The sequence below is a fragment of the Anas acuta genome, chromosome 8 (assembly GCF_963932015.1).
Source record: "Anas acuta chromosome 8, bAnaAcu1.1, whole genome shotgun sequence".
Classification (NCBI taxonomy): Eukaryota; Metazoa; Chordata; class Aves; order Anseriformes; family Anatidae; genus Anas; species Anas acuta.
This window is the reverse complement of record NC_088986.1, coordinates 23006463-23024263: the sequence shown is the minus strand read 5'-3', so window position 1 is coordinate 23024263 and position 17801 is coordinate 23006463. Positions and strand designations below refer to the sequence as shown.

Genomic DNA, 17801 nt, shown 5'->3' with positions numbered 1-17801 from the left:
AGAGGCTGAGAAGGTGACAGTCCATGAGAAAACGGCTGCGAGCAGCAGCAGAACTGGCAGCTGCTGTGGGGTGCCGGGGGGAGCCGTCGGCTGCTCGCTTTGCTGCTCCCTTAAAGCTGCTCCCTGGGAAAAATCTCCCGGGTGAGGCACTGCTTTAGTGCCGAGCCTTCTGCCTGCCCACAAATTGAGCCACGGGAAGGTAAAATGCAACATCGCTTCGCGAGGCTGGGCATGCTTTTGGGATCTCCCCCAAAACACCTGACTTCCCACAAATGTCCACATTTTGATTTGTGATTTTACAGCATTTTCACAATGTCCTTCACTATTTCACACTGCCAAAAGCAGCCTGACTAATGCAACCTCCTGCCTATTGGCGTGGTGCCTCTGCTGGCAGAAATCCTTGAAGCATTATCAGCCAGTGGCTGTTTGCACAGAGCAGGAGAAAATGCCACACGGAAATGAAATCAAGGGTGAAAAATAGTTTACATGGTTGTGAGACAAAGAAACTGGAGTTGGTAACCTTTTTAGGCAAAAATCTTTCACCCTGATAAGGAAATCTGACTCAGTTAAATTATTTCTGGAGTGGACAGAAGCATTAAACAGCATTAGCTGGGGAACAGAAGAGAGCAGCACTCTAGGCACACACCGAGCAGTGAGACCTGGATGGAAATGCTGTCTATGTTATATTTGACTTTTTTTTTCCCCTCTTACATTACTGCAAGGTTTCCTTTGCCTTTTCCCACTGTTGTGCCACGTCAAACTGTATGAGTGGTTATCCTCATGGCTAAGACAGCCTTGGTGGAAAGCAGCCACACACAAGAGGACAACACAGCACCAGACGTGCTCTACCTGACTGCAGCAATGAGAGCAACAGCACTGCTCTGCTAGAAATTCATTCCACCTGGAAGTCAGCCCTTTAAGTCAGAGGCAAAGACCACCAGGAAGAGCTGAGAGGCCAGATCTCACCTGTGAGCATGCCCCACGTGCTCTGATGTTGCCTGTGAGCTGAGCTCGAGCTGTGCAGGACGGCTGGGGCAGCAGCAAAGCTTTGTGTCCAGAGGGGCTGCGACATGAAGTGCTTCTTCCTCACCCCATCCCAGGCTTCCTGGCACACACCAGGACAAACTGGCATCCAAGCTGCTCCCAAGGGACTCCGCAGTCTCCAGGTAAGATCCTGTCCTCCAAAGGAGCAGCAGCACTGCCCAGCACGCTGCAGAAACACAGAGCAGTGATGAAGTCAGGGCAGGTCCCAGGAGAACACACCCTGTCCCTCCACTTGGACACCAAACCATCAGTAACCACGCAAACAGCTCCACTTCCACCCAGCAACAGCTTTGTACAGACCGTGCTTCATGAACATTATGAAATAGTCTTCCTAAGGCTCTTCCTAAAGCTCTTCCTAAAGGCTCCCTGAATTCCCGCAGCTTCTCCTCTGCCCAAGGGGCTGCCTTGTCCCACACAAGACCCCCTGAGCTTTTGTTTGTGGAAACCCACGTTTCCTTTTTCCTTCTAGATGTTTACAAACAGTTCGATCAGTTGTTCCACTGTTCTTCTGAGAAGTTCAGTTCATCTGTCCCATACAACTCCCCATTTCCTCCTTTTGGTGTGCTGAGAGTACTTGCCTGGGAAATGGGAACTTAAGCGAGGAGGAGGGTGCCCATGGGGTCTGTCAGGCCTTAGACCCCACACTTGTGGGATGTTCCCTGCGGGCCAGGAGCTGCGTCCATGGTCAGGATGTTTTTTACCCTCTCCCAAAGTACAGCAGCCCTGTGGCACGGGGACACTGTCAGGCTGGGGCTCTGAGACCTGGTACAGAGGTGACACTGCAGGATCTAGCCTCGACCTTGACCGACGTGCTTCAGCCAAGGTTTTAAAACCTCCAGCTCTCTGGTCTGGGAAAGCTCAAAAATAGCCTAATGTAACAGATAGGACTCTCATAAGAATAAATAAATAAATAAATAAATAAATAAATAAATAAATAAATAAAAGCCCCAGCAGGCCACACATAACAAACTCTGGTTTCCTTCAGTCCTTGCTGGAATAATGTTGCTGCAAGTGGCACCGTGAGGCATTTCTCTGGAAAATCACTGAGATGCCCAAGCAACCAGAGGCTGCTGCAGAGTGCCTACAGGCTCACGGAGCCCCCAAGCCACCGAAGTCTTCCCACTAGAATGAAGTGATGACTGGAAAGTGCTGAGCACAACCCCAAGAGTCCCCAGTGTGGGCTCTCTGTGGAAAAGAGCTTGCCCCCACCTCCCTCATCAAAATAATTTTGCTCAATGCAGCCAATTTCGGCAGCTGCCGAGCATGTGCAGCCAGTTTGAGATGCAGCAGGGTGAGGAAGGCCAGGAAAGTTTCCTCTAGGAGGGCAGGCAGGAGCTCTGGTAGCACACATCTGAAGCCACCAAATCTGCATGCACTTGGGTTTTCGTAGGCAAGGCAGGCGGACAAGATGAAGGTGATTACAGCTACGGAAGGCTGTGCATAGGTGTTCATGCTGCTGCTGAATGAGCTGTCCTCTTTCCTGTTTCGGACACGATGCCAGAGACATTACTTGAAATGTAGCTTTCGATCCGCGGTGCTACCCATGTTGTTAACCCATGCTGAGCGACACTTGCACTGGGGGAGTACAGAAATGACGAGGCAATTTCAGAAATACATATGCACAACCTCCACCCACATTTTCAGGGTACATTCTTTTAGAAACAAAACCAGTGCAAGATCCAAAGTCAGGGAGGGAGATGGGCGAGAGAGCGTGTCTGCTTCAGAGGCTCGCCCAGAAATGGGAGTTATGGGATCACACGAGCTGGGAATGTCTCAGCTTGGCACCCCTGGCATTTTTGCAGAAACTAAGCAGCGTCAGCAAACCTGAGTTTCCTTTCCTGGAGGAAGCAGGGAGGGAGAGCGCGGGGCAGAGCAACAACCCTGGCGGAGCTGCTCTGGCACACGGCAGTGTTTGCTCTTCCAGGAAGGCAGGCGTGGTGTGATGATTGCTCTCTCTTTCTGTGATTCCCCACTGAAATACAGACAAAATTGCTGGTAGGCTGTACAAGACCTGCAGCCAGCTGCCTCTGCAGTCACTCGCTGGCGGCTCTCACTGCAGGTAGGAAGGCAGGTACGGGGCACCTCTGGCCCCATGGTGCTCCTCCGTGCCTGCTTGCTCCAGCTGTGGGGACTGTGAGCCATGGGGTCTGCCCCAAGACATGCCAGAAGCAGCACCAACTCCTCTCACCATTGCTGTTGTCATATTTGGGGATGAGGAAAGAGGGCTAGGGAGGTTTGGTGGGCTGTGGCTCAGCCTGAGGCTCCAGCACCTCTGGTGAACGGCCGCTGGCAAAAACAGGATTGGAATTTCTATGCACCCAAACAATGGAAAATTCAGAAGCTGAACATTTTTCTGTATGTTTCCATGATTTCCAGGTTGTTCTTGAGACGAATACCAGAGTGCATTACTGACTTGATCTATCAGCTTTTGGCAACTTGGAGGTTATTGTTCAAGAACAAGTGGGTTGAGAGCTCAGTGTCCTCATAGCAGTTTGCTTACCCAACTGCTGCACTCCCCAGTTTGTTCAGTTCATGTTTATAACAAATTTCCTTGCCCAAATGGAAAAAGACATGAAAGAACATTACCCTTGCTTTCTGTGCATGCAGGGTACGTGTTTGACAAAAGGACACGTGCCTTGTGACTGAGAGAAAACATTTTGGGAAGGGAAACCTTCTGCCAACTCAACCCTGAAAGACAGACACATGAAACACTCCCAACGGGACCGATCCTCAGCAGGAGGAGGTAGCACCTGACTTCAGCTGCAAAATGCTAATTTACAGCAGAAAAATTCTGGCTGAAAGTTTGGTGGAAAGAGCAGTGCTGGATGGCCCTAAAAGAGGGTATGAAGCCTTGTCAACCGAAATGAGCACAGGAGATGGCCCTTGCTGTGGACAACTGACCTGCATCAGCTCCCTGTGTCACACATGAATGTCACAAGACGACCAAGCAACAGGAAGGTGCTGGGAAGAGAGACAACAGAGGAGAGTTTAATACAATCCCTTAGACACATATAGGAAAAATTGCATTTCAAGTTCTTGGTGTCCCAAGAAACAGGCAATCCTCTTCCACAAGCGAAACCTGCATGGCCCAGGGGTGTCCCTCCGAGTGCCTTCCCCAGACTGCAGGTTTCACTGAGCGCAAAAAGGGATGTTCCCAGAGTAGTTCCCCATTTTCTCCCTCTTAAGTTTCATGCAGCATCCCACGGCCATAAAGCTAGAAGACAAAGGTGAGGAGAAATGGAGGGTGCACATTTTTGCCTCTAGTTCTTTATGCTGCCTGCCTGTCTCACTCACATCTTCTCCTATTAATTGGTTCTTTATTGCAAAGAGATTTCGGCAGCATCATATACTACCCACAAGGGAGGCAGACAGCCCTGTAAACCCCCAACCTAAGGCTGAACAGGAAGATGAGAGTTTTTACTGTCAAAAGATTGAGCAAAGAGATCAGTGTCCATCCAACTCTTAGTTATTGTTGGAAATGTCACGTATATATTAAGAGATTTACAGCTGAAGTTATGAAAGACATAAACACTTCTCTACTTTCAAAGGGCCTTACTCAAAACTGAACTGGGATGCAACAAATCAGCCCCCACGTTCACCAAAGAAAAAAAAAAAAAAAAAAAAAAAAAAGAAAAGAAAGAAAGAAAGAAAGAAAGAAAGGAAGGGGAAATTCAGATTAGTCACAAAGAAGTTCCCCCGCCTGCTTCTTGGTGCACATAAAACCCTCTCCTGAAGGCACTGTGTTCATTTCATTTCTGCCCCTGGGACGGGAGCACCTATCTCTTCTGCCCCGTGCTCCCCAGGCTGTGCTTGCTGGCAGTGTGGCTGCGATGGACGGACAGCCAGATGCGGAGCTGAGAAAGCAAGACGATCAGATGGACTGCGAAAGAGAACCTGCTGGCATGAGTGGCGATGAGTGGCAGAGCTGGAAAAGAGGGCAGGTTAGGAGGAACACGCTGCACCTGGTGTCCGCGGCTGCTCAGTGGATATTACTGCTTGCCTGCGTGGTTTATCTTGGTCTAGACTCTCTGCAACTCTCGACGGTAAGAGCTCGTGTTCCACCCGTTCTCTGCTGGCCTGTAAACTTTTGTATAGGCTTTTTTTGTAAGAAAAGAAAACAACAAAAAAAAAGCTTTTAGGCTTACCCTATTCTAGCCACAGGTATTGAATGCATTCCTTAATAACTATCGCTCGTTTTTTATATCTTTTGCCCTCAGAACAACTCCAAGTATTGCGAAGTTGAGCTTTGGGGACTAGGCTGTCAGGAGGTGAGCTCATTCCAGGCAGGGGACTCTGCCCAGCAGTGCTGGAGCCCAACAAACCCCACGGGACAAGGGCTGCCTCCTTGCGGCTCTGGCCTCACCACATCAGCAGCTGTTGTTGGAGCTGACTTGCAGTGACTCACACGTGTTCACTTTAATTAAAAGGGATCATCTGAGCAGCTGGTTGCTTTTAAATAAGGACAAGTTGAAGGATCAGAAGCCAGGCTTCTCATATCACCTTCTGACCTGTTAAAATGTACTATATGTGTAGGTAGATATGTTGGAAAGCAAGCTAGCTTCTGACAGCTCTAGCAAGACCCATGAAACCTTTCCGTGCTCCCAGCCTGTGCACATGCTGGGCTCTGGGAGCAGTCATCTGTATCTGCAGAGGACAGTAAGTGCCCCTCTGTGTGTACACGAGAGACAGACTCTGATTTCGTGACCAGAGAGAGTTTCATTTATACATAACACCACTCCAAAAAATATACAAAAGAGAAATGCCTGAGACTTGCAAGATTTTAGTAAAAAATGAAGCAAATATGTTTTCCTCTTTTGTGTGTTTGCAAACTGGTGGATTGCCAACAACTTTTTGCTGCTATTTCAGTATCACTTATGTGCTAGTTACTTCTCCTCCCACATCTTCTCCAAGAGCTAGGTTAACACTGTAAAGTATGTTGTGCTTCATCTTAACAGAGTTCACTCTTTCCTCCCACTTAGGCTTGGCAGAGAAACAAGCCAGGCGTATAACCCTGCAAGGGAGAAATGGCCTCATGCTCTGGGTCCCCTGCTGTTTAATGAAAACTCTCAGGCTGCATGCAAGTTTCACTGGCTTGCACCTCACAGCACTTGTTAGACTTCAGAATGATAGCACTGATGCCACTAAAAGATAACACATTTCATTCATTTCAGAGCTCTTCTCCTTTTAGGATTTTTTTTATTGAGAGAAGTTGCTCTGGAAGCCAATGTAGAAGGCCAAGCTATCCTGCCCTGCTCAAGGTGCAGAAACCTCTCCGGGGTCATGCTCTGATTGTGACTCCTTGTCTCTCAGTAGTTCTCTATTCTGTGAAAATGTTAACTCCAATCCTCCTCCTCCAAAGGACGATGGCAGGGGCTAGCACTGACAGCACTGTCTGTCAGCCCTACAAACCCAAGGCACCAGCAGCTGGGAAAGGTACACGGTGCAGGCTTGGAGTTTCCCTTCCTCAATAGAAACGACTGAATCAGGGTGCTCAGGGAGCAGCGACTGCAGCAGATGAAAAGTCCAGGCTCTGGGAGTCACCACAGGACCCTTTCAGTTTTAAATGTTTGTTGAGCGCAGGCTGAGAGCCAGTTTCCATACTTCTAGGCAGACGGCCACGGCATCCTGCTCTGACTGCACCACGCTGCGCGGGAAGGTCTCCCAGGCTGTACCTGGGGGGATTTCATAGCATGGGAATTACAGGGTGTGGTAGGATAACTGTGGACTGACCTTATAACTGCCTACAGTAGAAGGAGCAGTATTAATCTGACTTGACTCTCAGGGCAGGCTCTTGAGCACTGGAGTGATCAAGAAGTCACTTCCCTGCTCTTGGGAAGGTCCTTCTGCTCCCAGGGCTGGAGAGTGCCACGCTAGCCGTAACAGCCAGACACAGCTGTGCTTTTTTCAGAGCAAGAGCACATCTAATTATTTTTGTCATATGAAAAAAAAAGACACCCTGGAGTATTCAGTGAAAACACGGCGCAAACAACACACGTTCAAGAAAGACAGTGTCTGCACTGCGCTTAACAAAAAAGTACGGCAAGCTGGTTTGTATCACAGTGCAGCTTGAAAAGCAAGCCTCAGCTATGATTTCCAAAGGAACGACTACTAAAAATGGTAGTGATCGGTAGTCAGCTTTTGTATCTGCAGTGCTCATGAGTTCCCATCTTTGCTGGAGTCACCTCTTCTTGCCAAGGCAGCTGGGAAAAGACCAAGGGCAGGCCACTTGCAGGCACAGTCAGAGGGCATGAAACTCCCCGGTGGTGGATGCAGGCAAGGTTGGGCAGGCGTGGGATGTTCAAAGGCTCCTAATGATCTATCACAAGATGTTTAATAATTTTGCAGAGTTTCAATGTATATAAGGAAGGCATGGCCATAATCCTAGTATCTCCCGGTTTGGAGCAGTTACAAGCCACTTCCAGCACACAGTTGCGCAGTCTGTCTGACGCTCAGGGCCATGACTGCAGCAGTCCTCTGAGTTACCGTGCTTTGCTGTCATCCCCAGGGGCTTGCCCTTTATGCAATATGAACCTAATCCTAAAACTTCTGCCGTGACATAGCGTGCTAGGAGCAGTGTCCTTAACAGGAGGTCTTTGGCAGCGGCCGCACCAAATCTCATGTTCAGGAAACCCAAACAGGCAAACATGATGTGGAAACCATGTGTAAGTGATGCAGGGAAACTGATGCAGTCACTACAAGGCAGAACAGAGAAAGAGGGTGACCAACTTTGATACTGGCTCCCTCCCAGTGCTACGGATCAGTTCTCTCCTCAGCAAAATTTATTGGGAGCTAATTGCAAAGTCCTCTGAGATTGTGCAATAACCAGCGGAGACATGTGAAACATGCAACGTGTCGTAGTGACAATGGGGTTGATATTCTTACAATGGCCACAAGTTTGTTCCCCAACCTGTCTGTGGTTAGTAGGCTCTGCCCACTGATGGCCAGAGCGGCCAGCTTGCAGTAGATGCTGTTTGACCTCAGAAACTCAGCAGCCCTGTGCTTAGCTGTCATCTCTTGGGAAACTACCTGGAAATCCCAGCTGCTGAGCCAAAGAGTTGAGCATTTAGGCACCTACAAACAGTATATGCATAGCCTTGAGCTGCCAAGGCGACGGATAGGATCAGTAATGTCGGAGGAGGGTTCCACCAGAGCCAGTGGGTGATCACGCAACTAAAGCTTTAGTCAAATCCAGCTTTGCCAGTGGTGCAAGTAGCAGAGCATCAGCTGTAGCATCACTAGAGGGTGCCAGAGCAGAGGTTTCCCACTGCCAGCACCCACCTCACCCTGTCACAGAGGTCTTGCTCTAATCTCCTTCCTTCCCCGCTTGCCTCTGCCAGGGTGCAGCACTGAACCTGCGGAGCTGCCTGTCTATGCTCACTCTCCAGTCCGATACTTCCAGCACCATTTCTCTGCTCAGAGTGAGAAGGCTGCTCTTGTTTCTGTAACAAATGGGCTAAATAGATAAAAGGCAGCCTGACAAACATTTGACCAGCCCATCTTTCCCGTTGGAAACCTATGGAATAGGTAAAGAGAAGAAAACACAGCAGCAAACCCAACCTTTCACTCTTTAATCAGGCATGATGCTGAAGTCTTGTGGTTGTGAAGAGACTGCAGATTTGGGCCTCCTGTGGTTAAGATGAGAGATGGGTTTGAGATGCAAAGTTCAGATTTAAAAATCTAATATAGAAGCTTGGTGTTTTGCATATCTGATCAGTAAGACACATATTTCTGCACTTGCATTCACTTTTTCTCATAAAATGCAAACCAATTTTAATCATGCCTTAGTGCCCTTGTAAGGGAGCCACTGGGAGCCACGCATCCTGTAACAGCCTGACCCAGAGGACAAGGAACGCGCAGAGAGCTCTTGCTCTGTGCCCATATAACTCCAGACCCACCCCTTGGAGCCCTGCAGCATGAGGGTGCCGCACTGGGGCTCAGCCAGCTCTGCTGATGGGCACCCCTGGCTGCCGGCCAGGCTCACGGAGCTCATGCAGAGAGGCTCTGAACCCCGAAGTCCTTCCTTGCTGCTTAGCTCGGCATCATAATGCTCACCTGGATGTTTTTCCAAGCGGGACCAAATCTCCCTGGTGTGCTCAGCACCCAGCTGAAAGTTGGACTGGCTGGGAAGCACTCTAAAGTGGCACTTCATCATCCTAATGACGCTAATAGGATAAGGTGTATAGCTAGCCCCGCTCCCAGCGGGGAAACAAAAGCGAAAGTGGCAGAAGCGATAGCCCCGCTGCGTTAACGAGGATTTCTCTTCCTTTTTTTCAGCCTCGCAGTGACAAAGTCCTGTGGACCTACATCCGCTACGCAGGTGGGTGGGCGGCCGGGCTGGGGTCTCTCGGGGTGCTGCTCACGCTTCCTGGACAGGTCCCTTCGGTGCCCCTGGGGCTCCAGCTGCCTGTCGGGCCGTGAAGCTCTTGGTGTCACGGCGGTGGCAGAGGACGGGGCCAGGAGAGCTGGGGGATGAGGGGCAGAGCTGCGAGGTGCAAAACCAAACATCGGGGTTTTCCCTGAGGGGAAGAAACATGGGAAATTGGAGTGGCTTTCTGCAGTCCGTACTTACACACTGAAGCAAGCATTCGCTCTGTGAAAGTACAAAAAACGCATTTTTGAGAATTTACTGAGTACGCGCAGCATGTTCTTGGGGTATTTCTGAAACAAGTAAATGATTTCCTGATTTATGAAAAATGTAAATGATTTCCTGGGGAAGGGTGGCAGAAATAGCAGCGCTCTGTGTGCTGAGCACATTGTGTGTTTTGCCCCGTGACACACCTCAGCAATAGGAGTGACTAAAATTTTCAAGTCATACTTAAAACATTGCTGGCAGTTTTACCTTCAGGGAACATTAGGAGGGTCACAATGAAGCTAACCTAATAGAAACACATGATTCTAGAGAAAAAAAAAAAAAAAAAAAAAAAGCTTGAGAAATTGCCCTCAGCCCGGAGCAGCTGTTTTGCCTGACAGGAGACCTTCTGGTGAAGTTTTCTCATCAGCATCCCCAGGGTGTAAGCCCTTCCACGGCACAGCAGGGACATGTTTCCAGAGTAGCCCTGGGAACTGTCACTGCTCGTTCCAGGAGAAAACCTTTCATGATAGAGTTTTGGTTTAATTTCCTTGATTCTAATCCGTGTACATTCATTTCTTCTGTTCCTTTCTACACTGCTTTTTTATCCCATCTTCTCAAAAAATACCCCCACAAAAGACAGGGAATTTTGTTGCCCACCCATAAAAAGCTCTTTTCCTCCCTCTTCCAGCTTTGATAACATTCCTCTCCTCTTATTTACTGTTTTTATTTTCTGTGCTGTCGAGGAAGCTGTATTTTCTAAACTCTCGGGGATGCCTTACTTACGTAAATACATCTGTACTGTAATTAAGCAATACAGCAAATAAATAGTATATAAACAGAAACATGGAGGAATAATTCATATAAACTGAAGATTTAGTCCAAAGCACAGCTTGCTCAGGAATGGGAACCTGGAAAATTCCACTGCAGACTGTGCGTGTCTAGAATGGGTGATATCCCAGCTCCAGTCTGCCCTATTCTCTAGTTCAGCCTCTGCCTTTCCCGTGTTTTTCCACCCTTCCTGCAGGCAGTCTGTACAAAACTGCCCCCTTCCAAGAAGACTTTTGTCTTCACGGGATCATCTTTCCTCTCTTCCATTCCAGGTGAAAGCATCAAAGGAGTGGCCATGAATTTCAGTGCAGAGTCCGGCTCTATTCCTATCCGGAATGGCTCCATCATGATCACTTGTGACGGCCTCTACCTGGTGTCCCTGAATGCCAAGCTTTCCTCCGACCTGGATGACAACAGCTCACTGAAGCTGATGATGAGGAATACGGAAAACAAGACCAATGAGCCCCTCTGGGAGCAAACCATCCAGGGCAGCAGCAGCACGGTAGATCTCAGCACGATGCTCTACTTGTTTGCCCCAGACGACATCACCCTGTGGACCAGCTTGAATGTCACTATCATGGACTTGTCATTTAGCCTCGTGCTACTAGAACCCGTCTCTTGCCCCCCTGGAGAAGATGACGCATGAAACGTAACATGTAAAGTACAGCCTTTCCTACCGATACGTTCACACGTGGGAGACATTCTCACAGGCTGTACTAGGACAGGCAAACTGCTCTAGCCTCTCCTTTTGGGGCTGTGGAAAGCCTCAGTGGGAGTGCAGGTAAATCACAGTGCAAATGGGCTTTATGTAGTGCACGCCACGTTCACCTCTGGAGCTCTATGCAGTAGGATGGATCTTTCTGATGCTGGAGAAAGGCACGTGTGAAGTCCTTGAGGAAAACAGAGATGAAAGCCAAAGAAAGCCTCCCAAGCTTAGCTTATATTCAGAGAACCTCTGGGTTTCTCTATTTATTTGACAGTATCTGCATATAGTACAAACGCTCTGTATATTTGCTAAAATAAAGGTCTGTTAAATCAGGAAGACACCTCAAGTGTCTTAAAGAGATTTGGAGAATGAGGGGAACAGATCTGCTTAGCAGCCCTTTGCCTGGCAAGCCAGGAGAAGGGAAAGAGGCAGCAAGGGACTTTCTTTGCAGCGATCTGACTGCACTGGACAGCAGGAACGCAGGCCCTGCAGTGACTGTGAGATCTGTAGGAACAGCTTTTGAGAGAGGAGGCTTGCTGGCTGTTCCAGCTGTTGGCAGAGCACTGAAGCCTGAGCCGAGGGAGTGTCTGGTAGGACATTTACATCTTGACACCAGCTCTCAGAGGTGTTAAGTTGAAGGACAATCTCCCTCAAGCAGACACACGCAGACTGGCTCAACCAAAAACTGATCCAGGCACACAAAATTTGGAAGAGAAGGATGAAGGCTTTCAGTCTGGTGGGTTCTCTCTAATGGACCGAGTGCAACCTGCGCATTGCTGGGAGGATTCACACAGGTCCTGCAGCAGAGCCCTTGCTGCCAAGGTGCTCACCTCGGAGAGGCTCACAGACCCAACCTCCACGACGTGCCCGTGCACTGACCTGCCTGGCTTCTGCCAGAGTCGAGGGACAGAGCGCTCTCAGCCATTCCCTGCACGTGCCCTGACGCAGCCAGCCGCTGCTGTATTTCTGCTTGAAGGGGGGCAGACTTCAAGGGCGAGTTGACCGCCTGGCTCCCAGTGAATCCCAGCAACATTTCAGCAGTTGCCCGCTGACTGTGCGCTCCAAAGTCTAATGTTTAAAACTATTTATGTATTTATACTACAGGCATACGAATGTTACTTTACGTCTCTTAGAAACACTGGGAAGGGTTGAGACTTCAGGCTGTCGGCGCTGAGCTCTTTGCAGATCCTCCTGGTGCTCTGGAGCTTTGCTCTCCGTGGGCACCCTGCTGCCGCCTGCCTCGCCTCCCCGGCCACCCGCTCCTGCAGGCACAGGTGACAAAGGCAGCTTAGGAAATCTGGGGCTCGGCGAGCTTTTCCCGTGCATATTACAATGCTGTGGGCAGGTTTTACAAACATCCCTCCCCAGCCCCAGGGGAAACCTCCCTGGCTGAAGCAGTTACTCAGCTTTTCCTCAGGACTGAGAGTCTGTGGGCTGGCTTGTGCCCACAGGGTGCTGCTCCCCACCTGTGAGGGGCATTTGGGGCTTTTACTCCTGACTGGCACTGCCAGGCACCGACACTCAGACCCTAGCTTGGTGTTCTCACACTCCTCAGCTGAAGTGAGAATGTGTTTCCTTCCATAAAAGCTAATAAAACTTTTCTTTTTGACCTCGCGGTGTCTCGAGGGAGGGGGGGACCCTGCCGAATTATCCATTTCCCTGTCTTTGAGCAGACGTGTTCACCAGTATAAAAACTGCAAGAAACTTTCACACACTGATTCCTCTGACCTACATATACATGTACACACACTTGTCTTCAAATAAAGGTTGAAACAATTCCATTCCAGAGCTTAATTACTCAAGGGACTAATTATCCTCACCAGTAAGTTTCTGAGCCATCAGCTTCTGTTCGTGTCTTGCAGCCCCTTTCTCCACAAAGTTGAGTCTCCTGCATAGGAGAAATGTTCAGTTTTGCTATTGGGGTTGTTATGGCCTCGTAGGAGCTTGTAGATGGTGCTAGAGTTGCATCTTACAGCTCTGTTCATCCACATCACTGTGCTGAGGTTTTGGGTCTCCCCTCAGAGCCGGCTGCAGCGTGAGCTGCTGAAGTGCAAGGCCTGGAGCTGGCAGCTGCTGGAGAAAGTCTCCGACTCCGGAGGGACGGGGCGCTCTGCTTCCCAGACTCACGGGGACCTCCTGACCTGTGCCTCAAAGGCCTTCCCATGAGACCCATTACACAGCATACAGTCATCAGCCAGTAATTACCGGCTCCTCCACAATTTTAAAGTAATCTCAACTGCTGCTGCATCTCGTTTGAGCCACACTACTGCATAAACTGTGTATCCCTTCCTTTATCCCTTCCTCTTTCCCACTCCCTGCCCATGTAAAACAAGGGACATCGTGGCAAAGCTGATGGAAGTGCCCTGGTCCCCCTTGGGGAGGAGCTAGCCTCATCCGTGCCCGTCATCTGCCAGGCTCTTGCTCCCTAGCTGAGAGGAAACTGCTGAGAGCAGAGCACTGCAGGCCTGAGAATTATCAGATAGAAACATTTAATCTCCTTTCACATCCCTCCAAAAGTCATTGCCTTTGCTACCACAAACGGTTACACCTAATGGTGGATAATGAACCTGTGGTTTTTAGACACCATCAAGCCAGCGTGAGTCACGACTATTGCCTGTCGATAGAGAGGGAACGAGACTCTGCAATGTGCTCGGCAAAGCGCAGCCGATCCCCCCGCTGCAAAGCTGTCCCTGTCCAGCTCAGGCAGCAGAAAGCAGAGTCTGGTTGCCAAGGCTAGCAGCGTGGCAAGCTCTTTGGAGGCTGAAGGTATGTGTTTCATTAAGGTGTTAAGCAGGGAGCTTGCAGCAGAACGGCCCCAGGCACCAGCCGGGGTCTGGCAGAGCCCCGCTCAGCTCACCCTCCCTGCGAGGAGCCCTGCAGGGGAAAGCAGGAGGAGGTGGTGGGGCTCCCTGACCCATCCCGGGGGAGGGACGTGATGCCAGAAGCAGTTCCATGGATCCTGTTTGAGATTTCCAGACATCAGGAAGAGGGAAGGACTAAAGAAGTGCTACTCTTATCAACCCACACTCGCTGAAGCAGACGTCTGCAAACACACATTTCTTCTTCCTAAAGCAAAGCCTTGCACAACTACCTTTCAGATACGACAGCTGGTACCAATCATTCTGGAAGCTCATATTGCTCACCTCTTAATAAGGCAAAGTTGTCCCAAGGGGGATTATAAGCTAGAGCTGCTCCCAAGCACAAATGGGCTCCCACCCATGGGCTTGCACTTTTTCCTGTCGCTGTGGTTTGCTGGGTTGGTAGCCAATGCAGCTCTTTGATAGCCAGCCAAGGCACCCAGGCGCGGAGCTGGGCCACTGGCCAAGGTGCTCCATCAGTGTGCCTTCAGAAAGAAAACAGGACGGGGGTTGGGGCAAGACAAAACTTGATGTGGGCACAACTGTACTTTCCGAATAATTGCTTTCATTACTGGCTGTAAGCCAAAATTCATACATATTCACTGGAAACCCAGAGACCTGTTATTTATGAAGAAAAATTGGTATTGAACGTACCTCCAAAGATAAACATTTAACCCTGCATAGGATCTGAGTCATAAAGTATACATCGACCTCACAATTTCAGCACCAAGTAGGTCTCTGAGGCAAGACACCATTGGCCTATCTCACAGAAGTCAAAGGATTTGCTGTCCTTTGTCTTTTTTTAATCATTATTATTTGTGATATTTCTGTTACTGTCAATGTCCACTTCTTTGGATTGCTATCACCAGCACAGCAAATTATCAGGACACATACATCCAATGGAGACAAGCAGATTTGGTTTCAGACGTTATTTGGGGTTGCTGTGCAGTAGTTTGAAACACTGATTCATCTGCTTCTCCCTCTATCATTTTCCATAAGAGCCAGAGTATGTTAACACACCTACCAACAAGAAACTTCTCCCGATGCTTCACGCGTCCCACTCTTGACGACGTGAAGGACTAATTTTTGTGGCTTCTTATCAGGTACAAAAAGCCTCCAGACCAGTCATACGTCGTCTCCAGCAGCACCCACCCTTTACAAGAAAAGATTTGTTTCTGCGTGCAAGAGCAAGACCTCACTGCATCCGAGCTGGCTGCAATAACTCGAGCCACCTCCTGGAGTGATGCTCGATTCCTCCTTTCCAGAGGCAGGGCAGCTGCCTCCATCCCGTGCCAGGGCCTCATGGCCCACGTGCCGCATCCTTCCAGCTGTGCCGACTGCACTGTCGCCGACACAGCCAGAGCCTTCAGCTGCCTCGTGTCAGGCAGCAGGCAGGACTGCTGCTGTTGTGGGTACAGTCATACAGCCTGGTTTGGTGAGAATAACAGCCAGAAGCAGATGAAGGAGATAACTCTCCCACCACTCACTCACTCACCCAGCTATCTGCAGGCAGTTTGGAGCAGCCAAGCTGGGGTCACAAGCAGGGATGAGGCCGTGGGAGGGCTGGGCTGAGCTGAACAGTGATGAGGTCACTCTTCAGAAGCAAGTCGTGCTCTGAGATTTCAGTGCAACACTGATGTGTGAAGAAATCTGTACCAGAACGAGAGGGGAAGATTAACGGGCCACTAAAGCCTGAGCTTAGTGGGAACAAGCTCTCCTGGGTAATTAGCATCTGTGCTCCCCCTACAATGCTTCATATTGTAAACACAGCCAATCAAAAGGGCAGAGAAAGGCACCAAAAACTGGCACTGTGGCCACAGTCAGATACACAGGTAGGCAAACGCTACGTACACAGACCAGTGGCAGGAGAGCTGCTTGCTGCTAAAGCCTTTCACAAGCATCTCAAGGGAGGTATCATGCTAGCAGCTAAACAGGCACAGGGAGCCCAGCAGCAGGAGGTCTGAAGGGCTTTTCAAGCAGATCGACAAAGATGGCTTTACGGAGAGATGCACCATTCCTCCGCATGCATCAGGGTGAAAACCCTTGACCTGCAAATGAGAGTTCCCCTCTGTGGCTGGAAGCAGCCTGCGTGCTGCCGGCCAGCACTGCTCACTGCACACAAACTCTCTCGGGTAGTGTGTTTCGAAACCCAAGGAAGCCACAGAGACAGACCAGACACGATAAGCCCAGCGACTATTGCAATTAGCAGATCAGTGCTTTGACAGATACCGGTTCTTCACGTGGTGAGCGTGCAGCAGGAAGGAGCAGGCAGCTCACCAGCTTGGGAAATCCATGAACGAACGTGGAAGGAGAGTGGAGAGAAGAGCTCGGCAATGCCAGGGGCTGCAGGCATCTCAGGAGCTCTGCGCTGGGAGGCTGGGGGGATGGACAGATGGACAGTCAATCCCTGTCAGTACCCAGCTCCTGCGGGCTGGGCGGTATCTTGGCTTATCAGCACCACGAGGCGAAGAGAAAAACTGATGATTTATACAGTGTCAGGAGTGACTGTACGACAGATTACTACAAATCATATCAAGAAGTTGTAGAATCACATCATTTTAAATAAGAATCAATTTGGTTGAAAAACACCTTTAAATGGTAGATTACTCAGAGGATATAGCGCAGTCATAAGGAAAGAGCACGGATCTCTCTTAAGTAATGAAAGTTGCTCAGATAATAATCTGCCACGGGTCATGTGCAGAAGCGCATGGATAAACGTGCCACCTCAGCACTGATGCTTATCAGGTATCTCACTCTGTGCGTACCTTTTTGTTGGTCCTAAGGCTGTTTAATAATTCCACTCAGACACAAATATTTTTGGCATTTATAACCATAGTGTAACTGTGAACGAGTGGCTTTGCCTACGCCAGCTCTCCCCTGGGAAGACCAGGACTGTCTGGTCACTGGGGCTGCTGCAGGGAGAAACAGCAATGAGATTTTCTTCTTTGCCCTGTTCCATGCCCTCTGGTCCCAGACTGAGAGCATTGGTCACACCCCGGGGGCTGAAACTTCCTCTTCCTCCTCCTCATGATCATCAACGCCATGAGTATGTTAAAATCCTTCAGATACACATCGATGAATATTCTAAAATACTCCAGCTGCATGCATATTCCATGCCGTTCTTGCAGTATAGCCATTTTTTACCAGACCCAGGAAGTTACAACAGCTAACTAAGACAGATTAAGCAGGGACTGTGGTTACAGATATTGTGCACCAGTATCTGAGCACTTCTGGTACTGAAGATTTGCTGTAGCTAGGGATTTTAGCCCCCGCTTGTTTATTTCCAAGTCTGTTTTGCAATGCTTGCACGCTCGGCTCCATCCTCACATACACAGATCTGCTGGGCTCATCACCTATTGCTCCCAGCTCCAGCAATACCAGCATTCAGCGACAGCAAGGCGTTTGGATTCAGCAGTGGGATGCAACAACGAACCTTGGTGCCAGTCTCCCAGTTTTGTTTGAAATGCCGAATCGCTGTGATAGTTTTCCACAGCTTGAAATACCAGAGCGGCCGCTGGGGGCTTGCAGGAGACACTGACGTTGTTCGAGGCCAGTCCCCTGGCTCCTGCTCTGGTTGGGGCCAGCCAACAGACAAATTCAGCAAGAGCTAAGACATGCAGCCGGCGTGCAGTATTGCCTGGTAAAGCAGGCCTCCAGCAGCAGTCCAGCTCCAGCAGCAGCTGGCGCAACGACAGCCACTTAATAAACATTTAATAATGACACTGCCTGCAGCCCTTGCCCACGCCTGCGGATGCCTTTGGTCCCCAGCACTGATTAATTGAATAGCAGAGCA

The 17801-nt window shown here is 49.6% G+C and overlaps 1 protein-coding gene and 1 long non-coding RNA gene across 7 annotated transcripts in view; one reads left to right on the top strand and one right to left on the bottom strand.

The window, feature by feature from the left end:
• Nucleotides 1-17801, bottom strand: part of LOC137860267 (uncharacterized) — a 132975-nt gene that overhangs the window by 17367 nt on the left and 97807 nt on the right. For all 6 annotated transcript variants that reach the window (XR_011098800.1, XR_011098801.1, XR_011098797.1 and 3 more), the window contains 5 exons: nucleotides 9097-9560; nucleotides 8597-8669; nucleotides 5007-5140; nucleotides 3946-4005; nucleotides 967-1210 (listed from right to left, as the gene is read on the bottom strand). This is a non-coding gene — a long non-coding RNA (uncharacterized lncRNA). The remainder of the gene's footprint in view (nucleotides 1-966; nucleotides 1211-3945; nucleotides 4006-5006; nucleotides 5141-8596; nucleotides 8670-9096; nucleotides 9561-17801) is intronic.
• TNFSF4 (TNF superfamily member 4) lies at nucleotides 1037-12931 on the top strand. Its single transcript, XM_068690319.1, has 4 exons — nucleotides 1037-1166; nucleotides 3421-5087; nucleotides 9319-9361; nucleotides 10717-12931. Exons 2-4 carry the CDS (start codon nucleotides 4875-4877, stop codon nucleotides 11088-11090), a joined length of 630 nt encoding a protein of 209 aa, XP_068546420.1. The 5' UTR covers nucleotides 1037-1166; nucleotides 3421-4874; the 3' UTR covers nucleotides 11091-12931.